General features: G+C 34.9%; 1 protein-coding gene across 4 annotated transcripts in view; it reads left to right on the top strand.

Moving 5' to 3' along the window:
- Positions 1–7,170: 7,170 nt before the first annotated feature.
- Positions 7,171–11,812, top strand: part of LOC149257392 (uncharacterized protein At1g51745-like) — a 75,147-nt gene continuing 70,505 nt past the window's right edge. The window contains exons 1-2 of one of the 4 annotated variants that reach the window (XM_089414238.1): positions 7,171–7,487; positions 7,682–7,976. In XM_089414238.1, coding sequence (XP_089270364.1) covers positions 7,777–7,976 — 200 coding nt within the window. In that variant the 5' untranslated portion in view covers positions 7,171–7,487; positions 7,682–7,776. Of the gene's footprint in view, positions 7,560–7,681; positions 7,977–11,812 lie in introns of those variants that run through there. The other 3 variants (XM_089414235.1, XM_089414243.1, XM_089414241.1) reach the window with 3 other exon arrangements.

The following is an 11,812-nucleotide window of genomic DNA, read 5'->3' as shown; positions in this document are numbered from 1 at the left end:
GTGGATGAGTTACCAAATGCATTACCACCAATTAGGAGTATTAGTTATCATATTGATCTAATACCAGGAGCAAGTTTGCCAAACAAAGCAACATATAGATTAACTCCTCAAGAGAATGCAGAAGTTGGAAGACAAGTGCAAGAACTGATGGATAAGGGATTGATCAGAGAGAGTCTTGGTCCATGTGCTCTACCAACAGTACTCAGTCCAAAGAAAGGTGGTGAATGGCGTATGTGTACAAATTCCAGAGCCATAAACAAGATTACTATCAAGTATAGATTTCCTTTACCACGCATGGATGATTTGATGGATTGTTTGAGTGGGTCAAGGTATTTTGCTAAGATAGATATGAAAAGTGGATATCATAAAATAAGGATTAGAGAAGGGGATGAATGGAAGACTTCATTTAAAACAAATAGTGGGTTGTATGAGTGGTTAGTGATGCCTTTTGGACTCACTAATGCACCTAGTACATTCATGAGATTAATGAATGAAGTCTTGAAGGAATATGCAGGCAAGCTTGTCATTGTTTATCTTGATGATATTTTAGTTTTCAGTAGAAGCAAAGAAGAACACCTGGAGCATCTTAAGTTGGTTCTAAGAACTCTACAGAAAGAGAAACTGCTCATAAATATGAAGAAATGTAGTTTCATGAAAGAAGAATTAATCTATTTGGGATTTGTAGTTTCTAAAGAAGGCTTGAAAATGGATCCAGAGAAAGTCCAAGCAATTAGGAACTGGCCTACTCCGAGAAACTTATTTGAGGTAAGAAGCTTTCATGGTCCTGCAAGCTTTTATGGAAAATTTATTAGAAGTTTTAGTCAGATTTGTGCACCAATTATTGAAACAATCAAAGAGACTAATTAGCCACTCAAGTGGACATAAGTAGCAGACATAAATTTTAAGTTGCTGAAGAAGAAAATCATAGATAAACCAGTTTTAGCTTTACCTGATTTTGGAAAAGTATTTCAAGTTGAAACTGATGCTAGTGGAGTTGCAATTGGAGTAGTTTGAGTCAGGAACAAAGACTAATAGCCTACTTTAGTAAGAAACTAAATGAAGCTAAGAAGAAGTATTCTTCTTATGATAAAGAATTTTATGCTATTGTGCAAGCTTTAAAAAAAGGGAAACATTATTTGATACCAAAAGAGTTTGTATTATATTCTGACAATAATGCATTACAGTTCATAAACAACCAGCCAAAATTGAACCAAAAGCATGCCAAGTGGGTAGAGTTTTTACAGAGTTTCACTTTTGTGATAAAACAGACAAGTGGTAAGTTGAACAAAGTTGCTAATGCTTTGAGCAGGGTAAATTTCATTGTGCAAGAATTAAAAGTTGGTGTTGTAGGATTTGAAGAAATGGTTGATATGTATAAAGATGATGCAAAATTCAAAGATATTTATGCAGTTGTACAAAATCCAATAATTCATAACAGAAGTCAGTGGTTATATTATCTTATCCAAGGAGGTTTATTGTTTAAAGGTAACAAATTGTGCATTCCCAAATGTTCTATGACGGAAAACACAATCAAGGAGAAACACAGTGGAGGATTATTTGGTCACTTTGGACAAGAAAAAACCTTTGCTCAGGTAAATTCTTTTTACTACTGGCCAAAGATGCAAACTAATGTTAAGAGATTTGTTGAGAAGTGCAGGATATGTCAACATGCTAAAGGGAGAAGCCAAAATACAAGATTGTACCAACCATTACCAATACCAGACTGATCATGGGACGCAGTTAGTATGGATTTTGTTTTAGGGTTACCTAGAACTCAAAGAGGGAATGATTCCATTTATGTTGTGGTAGATAGATATTCCAAAATGGCACATTTCATTGCATGTAAAAAGACTAGTGATGCAACACATATTGCTAATCTGTTTTTTTCAGAAGTTGTAAGGTTACATGGATTGCTTGTAAGTATTGTGTCTGATAGGGATACAGAGTTTGTTGAGCATTTCTGGATAACTCTTTGGAAGAAACTAGGTGCCAACCTTAGTTTCAGTTCAACATACCATCCTCAAACAGATGATAGACCGAAGTGGTAAACAAAAGCTTGGGAAACATATTGAGAAGTTTAGTGTACCAAAATCCTAAGCAGTGGGATTTAGCACTTGCTCAAGCTGAGTTTGCTCATAATGACACTCCAAACCGAAGTACTGGGATGATTCCATTTCAGATTGCTTTTGGCATGAATCCAAGAGGTGTGTATGAACTCAGAAATTTGGGTAAACAAGAGACAAGAAGTGCAAGAGATGAAGAGTTTGCAGAGTAGATGTAGAGACTACAAGAGGATGTCAAAGACAAATTGCAGGAAAGCAGTGGCAAATACAAACAGAGAGCTGATATGGAAAGGAGAGAAAAAGAATTCCAAGTAGGAGATCTAATGATGGTATACTTGAGAAAGGAAAGATTTCTTGTTGGGACTTACAATAAACTAAAGATGAAAAAGATAGGACCATGCCAAATTGTGAGGAAGTTTTCAACTAATGCTTATGAAATTGAATTGCCAGAAGGAATTGGAATATCACATATCTTCAATGTTACAGATTTGTATCCATACAAAGAGATAGAGACAAAGCTACAAAAGGAACCTACAGAAGATGAAGTTCAAACTTTAAACTGGGAAGAGCAAATGCCAAAGAAGGTCAAGAAAGAAGTGGAAGCTGTTTTGGAGAAAAGAGTATCCAAAAGAACCAGAGGACATGTTTATTTTCAGTATCTAGTCAAATGGAAGGGACAACCAGTGGAGGATGCCAGTTGGTTAACAACAACAGAGTTGCAAAAGTATGGAGTAAACCCTGAAAGTTTGATGAAGAATTCTTTTCTTCCCCGAAAGTCTGATGTAGGAGCATCTAGACTTAGCCAGCAATGTGATTGTATGTTCACATGTTGTGGCTAACAAGAGATGAATTTCATTGACCTGAGTGGTCAAAGTCAATTTTAGTAGAGAGGATTGGACCTCTCGAAAATGATCTTTACTTCATTATTGTAATAATTAGAATATTGTGTTGTTTTTAGACTAAGGGATAAGTTGTTAATATAGGTGTGTAATAGAGCTTGAGAATAGAGATTTAATTGTTAGATTGATTAAAATAGAGATCGAGTTGTTAATGCAGTTAGGATAGGGTTCAATTCATAAAATAGAAAAAGGATGTAATGATAGAGATGAGATGATGGAGAGATACAGGGAGTAAGCGAGAGTTTGTGTGATAGAGATAGGGCTTGAGATTGAACAAAGGTCAGAAAACTGTTGTAATCGAGCCAAGAGGGTCAAGACTGTAATTTACATTTTGTTGAGTAAATGATCAAGTGTGGTGTTGCGTGTTAATCCTGGTGTGGAAGTTCATTCGCATCTGTGTATTGGCGTTTTGGACTTAATCGGGTATTTTCCTATGTTTAAATGTTTTATTCATAAATCATAGTCGATTAACTGTTAAAGGTCAATAGTGAGCTTAAGCGTTAATATTGTGGTTAAGCGTTAAACTTTCCTTAAGCACCTTTATTAAAAGGTTCGATTTAAACATGTAGTTAGTATTTGATAAGCGGGAAGTGGTATATCGCGCACTTAAGAAGTGGTAAGTGGTATTGTTACAAGTCCGCGCGATTAGCCTTAGAGGTCAACACGTAGCACACCAAAACTGCTTTTCTCGCGTGCTTCCGAAATGATAATGACCGTGCTAGAGTCTGCGCGACGACTGTTAGATCAAGCGGGGTCAACCGACGGTGATAGTACAACAAAGCGGGATCCTCAGGGGAAAATCCACATAAAGAAAATTTGTTTGCACGCAACTGATTGGCTATAAAGTTAACTATTAGTCTATTTTCAGACTACCACCTCATTTCATCAACCTTCTGCATCATAAGGTTAACTTCATGCAAATATGCACGCCATAGCAAATGATGTGTGCTTTTATGAGGGAGTTCACTTGACTTTTACTAACCGACTTTACTCATCTATCTCATGCCATTTTGGTCCTAAAAAGTAGGTCCAACCCTCTCAAAAGTATACTCTTGGAAGATAGGAATAATTTCCTAGAATCAAGGAATGAATTTATCTAAAATAAAATGTAAAATTTAAGAAGGGTTGTTTATGAGCCCATGGTTTTGGCAACCTATGGTATTACATATAATGAAATTCAAGTGCATTCTAGGAGAGAGATAATTATGCACGTGAGAGAAAATTATGCATGTACACCAACAAATAAGTGGGATTGCTATTAATAACTTGTTTAGATTAGGTACATGATGTTAAATGAGCACACATCTCATTAATAAGGAAAAAAAAATATTTATGTGGTTGTATTAGAGTATTAGTACTAGATATAAAAAGAGAGGGGGAGTGTAAGCAAGCAAGCATGCTCACCATACAACCAATTCACCATTATGCCAATAAGAGGGTCACTACCATAATGGAAAACCCCATTGGCATAAGAGTCATGGTACAACTATGATCATGTAACATGTGTAAAGGATGATTATGTGGGTTATATTGTCAAAGAATGTTTAAGATCTTGCTAGGGGGAACTAAAGGAATGACAATTTGTGCTCCTTTTGACTAGTTGGGGAGTATGGTTAGCAAAAAACTCATTTCTATTTGAGGAAAAAAGGATTCACTCCTTCCAAGTTTCATATCAAATTAACAACTTATAAGGTGCTGCTTACACAAAAAATAAAAAGACAATGGTTGAGCTAGTTATCAACAAAGAACATGTTTTTTTTTTTTAGATATATCAACTCAAGACCCCTAGACAAAAGTGACATATGATACATTTTATTTCCTCTCGAAGATAACTAAATTAAGGTGAAGGTAAGTTTAGGTTCAAGATTTAATAACTTCATAAAATTAATGGCATTAAGGCTTTTATTAAAAAAGTTATGTAGAAAAAATTTAGCAACATACAAGTTTATGGAGGGTCCAATCTAGTGACTAAGTGGATGGATGGTTCAAGTTAGGTCTCACATCCATTTAAGAACTCTAAGGGACTAAATAAAATCCATAGCAAATATCATTGAGTCTTTCACTTGTGTGTTTATGAAAAAAAGGTCAACAAAGTAGTTGAGAAAAGTGTTATATGTCAAGAAACAAAAATGATAATAACTATAGTTTATGAACACAATTATTCTTAATGTAGTTTTAAATGTACTCAAAGGCTATTGAAGGTCTCCTCGGCTTGTTATAGACCATACATTACGTTTTTGCATACTTTTTTTGAGTATATTTAGATAGTATAAATATTGTTTTTCAAGTTCCCGATAAATTGTTATGGACTTTTTTGGACATATTTTGTAAGTCTAGATTTAAAAAAATAAAAAATATTTATCTAATTAAAATGACGATTGCAAAAGTGGCATATATGAGCTTAAATGTATATGATATGAACCCAAGGAGAATATATGAGATTAAATATACATACAACATGTAAATGATATGTAATAAGGTAAACCTAATAATAAATAGGCCACATGTGCAATGTGTGAATATGCATGTATAATGATCATGTAGCCATTATAGAGATCATGTGATTTGAATGTATGAATGTATTGGGTATTTGAAGGAGTTTCTCATATTCTTTAAAGAGTTATTGTTTGACTTATATCTCTTATCTATCTAGGAGTTGTGTTCTATGCTTACATTGGTATACATGGTGTGTACTTTTGAATTTTCCAATATTTAGCCCATAACATAGAGTATATATTAATTTGCCTTATAAAATGCAAAAAGAAATACACTATTATTAACCAACACAACAATGCTTGCACCTACCACAAGAATACATCTATATAGTCTTCACTTTGTAAGTATGTAGTGGAAATAAAAGTTTTTTGTTTGAGGATATGTAGAGGATAAATGAATTCCTTTCTTCTTTTCCAATATGGTGCTATAACACATAAGGCCTGTAATGACTCCTTTACTTGAATAGAAATAATGATTTTGTTCTTTAAAAAAAAATGATCATGGGATATTAGGGCTTATATATTATTGTAATTCTCTTAATTAATGTGAAATGCTAATTAATTTTAAAGATATCGGGTTTTATAGTCATTACACCTAGAGTAGCCAACATAATATGAGGAAATGTTATCCTATAACATTATATTTAAAAAAATAAATAATAAATTATATTTAAAAATATAAAATATTGAAAATAATTTAAATTAAAACAAATAAAATAAAAATAAATAAATACATATGTATATGCACGTGAGATAATATTCAAAAAAATGAATTTAACCTAGATTTATCTAAATCTAGAGAGATCAAATTTCTTAAGATATAACATGGAATTAAATAATAAAAAAAATTCACATCAAAAAATTTGATCTTTCCCAATATTTGAGATTTAATAAAGGATTTAGGCCCCTAAAAACATTTTCACATATTAATCATGAGTGTTTTTAGTGGGCTTATTGGTGTATAATTTAAATGTGGATAATGGTTAAGAGCATGTGTTTTCCCCTAAAAGTCAAGAACATATATTTCCTCCTAAAAATCATGAGTTAAAATATCACTTTCATAAACTTTAGCAATCAAAACCTTACCTTAAAATAAATCCCTTGTCCTATAAACAAAAATATCTCATCCAACAATTTAAACAATTTAGTACAATGATGACCTTAAAATAAAATAATAATAATTATTAACTCACATATAAAATAAGAAAAAAATAAATTAATTGTTTATTTATTTATTTAATTTTTCACTTTATTAAAAATAAAATAAAACAACACTAATTGGGCAACCTTCAACAATAAAAAGTTATTAACCTGCTAAAAAAGCAGATTACATTACAATTTCTCAAGAAAATGCAATTTTAAATACACCTTAATTTCTCAAAGAGAAAAAATTAAGTAGAGATAGAAATAGAGATAGAGATGGTGAAACATAATAATAGAACTCGTCAGATTAACCTGCTAAAAAAGCAGATTACATTACAATTTCTCAAGAAAATGCAATTTTAAATACACCTTAATTTCTCAAAGAGAAAAAATTAAGTAGAGATAGAAATAGAGATAGAGATGGTGAAACATAATAATAGAACTCGTCACTCGCAGACGAAAGCATAAAGGGGTAGATATTGGTAACACGGGCAAAGTCCAAGGCGAGCGAGAGGTAGCTTAACCACACTATTGAAACCAGGGTAAAGCCACCAAGATCAGAGTCTTCTGCTAACTACAGACATGGGTTCGCTAACCAGGGGTTAGAACCCAAGCTCACGAGCAGAGAGAAGAAAGAGCGGAGAGGAGGAGCAAAACTCATTTTTGGATTACTTCCTTAATCTGTCTCAAATCCCTGTGGAAAAACAAAACTCTTTTTTCTTTGGGCCACCTGGATGAGCACAGATCCGAAAGTGGTGAAGCGGGTATTTAAGGGGGCAGGTTTCCAGGACAATAACTACTAAGAAAGCCAACTATTTGAAGCCTCTGTCACTCAAACCCATCATATCCTTCTGCTAAAACGGTCTCCAGAAGCATTCAGGCATAAAGTACACACCCAAATGATGACTTGCAGCATATCTATTTTCATTCACCTGACATGGCCTTTTTGGCATTTCAAAGTGTGTTTAGTGTGTCTTACTAGCCCTTTATTACTCTTTGCATAATCTAGACATGGGATTTGGGCTTATTTGAATTCATGGGTGTGAGGTGATTGTTGATATATCTGAGGTTTGATTTGCAGGTTAACCAGATGGGTTGAGGGATAAAAGGAGATGGCAATGAGACGGTGGGTACTGGGCATCTGAGCTGGGTTGGATTCTTGGTTTTTAGACAATCATGGGAGAATCAAGTGCAGCAGCACCTACTATCACGCCCAAAATCGATACAGCCGTTGGTACCATTGTGTGGGTGAGAAGGAGAAATGGGTCCTGGTGGCCTGGAAGGATTCTGGGTGTAGAGGAGCTATCTGCAACTCACTTGATGTCTCCCAGATCAGGAACCCCTGTTAAACTTCTTGGTAGGGATGATGCCAGCGTGTGAGTATCCTCTTCTTCACCCTAATCATCTTGCATTTTTTTTACCTTACAAAGAAGCTATCATTGCCGCATACCCATCTGTAATTCCAATTTTCAGATGTGGAACTTCTCTAGTTAGATTCCATGTATATAAAATATAACTTTTGTCCAAAGGCGATGATTCTTACAAGGTTCTATCCTTGTTTTCAGCAATTCATTATTTTTTCTTGGTAGACCTTAAAACGATTTTGAATGGATCAATATTCATCATGTTGCGTAGTTGCATAATATGTTTCTGATTACTGTCATCATGTGACATGGGAAATAATCCACATAATCCTCATCTGGGATGTATGGCATTGATAAATAATTCTCTTCACAGTATTGTGCTTCGTTTAATAAAACAGCAGTACAAAATGGTACCTCATATTTTGGCAATATTTTTGTATGCAAATCTCACACTACGCTTCCTGCTGTACTCTTTATTTAAATAGTTTTCTGCAGCTCTCACCAACATGGGGAATGCAATTATTAAAGTAATTTTTGTTCAGTGGTGTATTTTTTTCTTGTTGGAAATAATGTAAGCCAGTTTCTTCCTTGTCTTTGTATATTTGTCTGTTATTTTCCTTCACGACTAGCTCATGCCTGACTGATGATTTTTTGGAGTATCCCTCTTAGTTTGCCTGAAATTATTTTCTGGTTGTTCCTACACTAGATTCAAATATATCCACGAAGTGTCTAATAAGATCTACAATTGAAAATCAAGAAGCTGTTGGTCATTTTGGAAGATTGACATTTTCGTGTTGAAATTATATGGAAACTATAATATGAAAGTACTTTGACTAGAACTTGGAATAGCATATTAGAAATGAAAAGTATACGAGAAGTTTCCTCTTCAGCCTAAGATGCTGACATATATTAATGAGAAAAATGTCTGTTGGCATAAAGGAGTTTCTACATGAGCTCTTAATCCATATTCATTTCCTTTTTGATGAGGATGCAGAATTTGCTGGCAATCCCTAGCTTTGTACATGATAATAAGTTGATGATCACAAAGATCTTGGGATCACGAGTAGCTCATTCATAACTGATATAATCAGCTGAGAGTACTCCGCTGAAAACAGTAGCAGCGATCAAGTCAATACACAGTAGAATATAATACTATCACGTGAAGGAAAGAATCAGAAACAGAATAGATGCACATGTCATGAATCTTGCCTATAAGCATCTTCTAATAGGGTTTTGCCAATTCCAAATTCTAGATGATTACTATTGCAGGTTAACAACTTCTTTATCAGTTTGTCATGCTAAGATGTCTTTACATAAAGTAGCAATCCTATGGATCTGACTTTGGGTCAATCCTAGTGCAGCTTTCCTTAGGATCCAGGTTTGTAACCATAGACAATGGTTCTATTTTACTGCAAATCTGATTACAATATTTTTTTTTATAATAATGTATTAAAAGAAAAGAGGGGAGTGCTGTGGCTATATTCGTACAACCCAATACAACACTTATGTATGCCACTCTTCATCCTATCCTTGGGTTAGGGTTGGGATGATGGGTTGAACTAGCTTTCATTCTTGATTTCCTGTGCTTAATAGTGCACAGGCTTTTGAACTCCTTAACAAATTGCTTGCAAATTAAAATACACTGGAAAAACATAGTACATACCTATGCATTTTCCTATGAACCCAAGGTGTTGCCATATTTTGCTAGCAGGGATTGAGATCCCCTAGCTTTATTTTTGTCTGCTTCTTTTTCCTGCAGCACCTTCTCCAACTTTTGTCCTCTTGTAAGTGGTGGAGACTCGGAGAGTTGGATGGGTCTGCTTTTTGTTAGAGAGCTTGCACACAAGATAGGGTCCTTGTAGCTGCCTCTTCCCCTTTTTTGCTTACTTACTTTTCTTTTGCTAGACAGGGAATCTCTTCAACTAGATCTTCCTTTGGCCCCGGCCCTTGCTCCTTCTCATTTTGGGGATCCTTCATGACCTCCTCTATTTCCTCTTTTTGAGTAAATTTTCTGAATGCCTCCAGCCCCCTTTTCACCACTTCAATCTAGAATTTTAAAGTAGTTCTTCGCCCTAGGACTAGGGGCTTTGCTCTAGATTGGATGGAGCAAGGGTTGGTTTCTCTTTTTCCTATTCACTATTTGCATGTGTAGCACTGATTGTGAGGGATGCTCTGTTTTACAAAAAAGATAGCACCTCCACATGATGTAAAGTCCCAAGCATCAATGGGCTAGTCTTGTGCAGCTCAAGAAGGTTAGCCATTGTCACCACAATAGCTCTTCCTTTGTCTTCTGGTTGGCTCTGCTCCAACTCAAGGGGGGCTTCCCTACATGAGATTGCTAAGGCTATGGAGTGGGTGTCTTAGGTGATGTACAGAGAGTAAAGCCTCAATGAAATGTATGGTCATGGGAGTAAATGAAATAGGATGGAAATGGAAATGGGATAAGTACAAGATAGGAAAATGAAAGACAGAAACAAGGGATAAAAGAGATGGAAGGAAATTAGTGCCTATCAAACATGGGCTAATGGAGTCACAAGGCATTGGATAAATGAGAGTACTAACATGTCACAAACAGCTACTTTGAGTCAGGTCATATGGTAGAAAAAGCTTGTTTACCATCTTCCACCAATTAGTAGACGAAGAAACTATTTGATACATTCATCTTTATGGCGTGTACTTAAGGTAGAAAGGGCCTATTTGGATATATTTGAACCTAAAGTATTTGTTGGAAATGTGTTGTAGAAAACCAGTCTTGGATGGCTGAAATTACCACTCATCAATTAATCAATAAAGGTGCTGCTTTATGGCTGAAATATGCTCCCAAATCTGCAACTTGGTTGATAGAAGGAAGGAGAACAAGTACAGAAATAAAACAACAAATAAAGCAAAAGGCAGAACTTCCTCAAATTACTTTACTTCTAGATGAAAAAATCTATTACTAAGCCTTTATAAATGAATGACAAGAAGAAGAATCTACAACAACACGAACATCAAATTGCAGGTCATAAGTAAACTATACACCAAAGTGGATCAATACCTCAATCTTCCATCAATCTTAAAGAGTGGTAGTATAAAGGAGCTCCATCAAGCTTCAATTCCTAAGCTTGATATGTCATCACTTCTCTACTTCAAAATCTCTAATTGTCAGTTCCAAATGAAATGGAGAGAAACTCCTTTTTACATAGAGTAGGTTGAGTTTCTCATATAATAAAATATATGATCTTTCTAACTAAGTCCACGACAAGTCAACAAATAGTAAAAAATATTGTAGTTAGATCCGTGGTTGACAATATCAAGGCATGTGGATTCTAACCTCTCTAAGAGAGGTCGCCCTCATCCAAAAATAGGCAATAATATGCAACAATAACGTCCAAGAGAGGACACACCATTTAGAAATAGGTATTAAATATAATATAATACTTTTCAATTTAGGAGGATGTGCTTAATCAAGGGTCCACCTAGACGGACTCACAAAGTGCATGGGAGATATAATGCTGAAATATTCCTCCTAGGAGAATGCTCCATAACTAGCCTCCAAAAATAGAAAGTGGTCCACAAGATGCATGCAACCAATCCACATGCAAATCTCAAGGCAACCAATTCCATCATGGATAAATGTTCAAGTTGGAGTAGTCAAACCGTAAAATAGTAAGTGGGAAACCTTCAACAAACGTATCTGGGAGATAAGGGCAAATTAGGATATTGACCATGCCAAAACTCCATGAACTAAATATATATATACCTCCAAGATTAGCAAGAAGTGTCTCCACAAATTTGTTTTCTAAGGATATACCCAAATATAGTTAAATGACCAAGTAAATGCATGTAATGTGCCACATGTTAGGCCC

This window comes from Pinus tabuliformis, chromosome 6 (genome assembly GCF_031772625.1).
Source record: "Pinus tabuliformis cultivar Carrire ecotype Pingquan chromosome 6, CPIR1, whole genome shotgun sequence".
Classification (NCBI taxonomy): Eukaryota; Viridiplantae; Streptophyta; class Pinopsida; order Pinales; family Pinaceae; genus Pinus; species Pinus tabuliformis.
The sequence above is the reverse complement of the archived record's forward strand: the minus strand, read 5'-3'. Positions and strand labels throughout refer to the sequence as shown.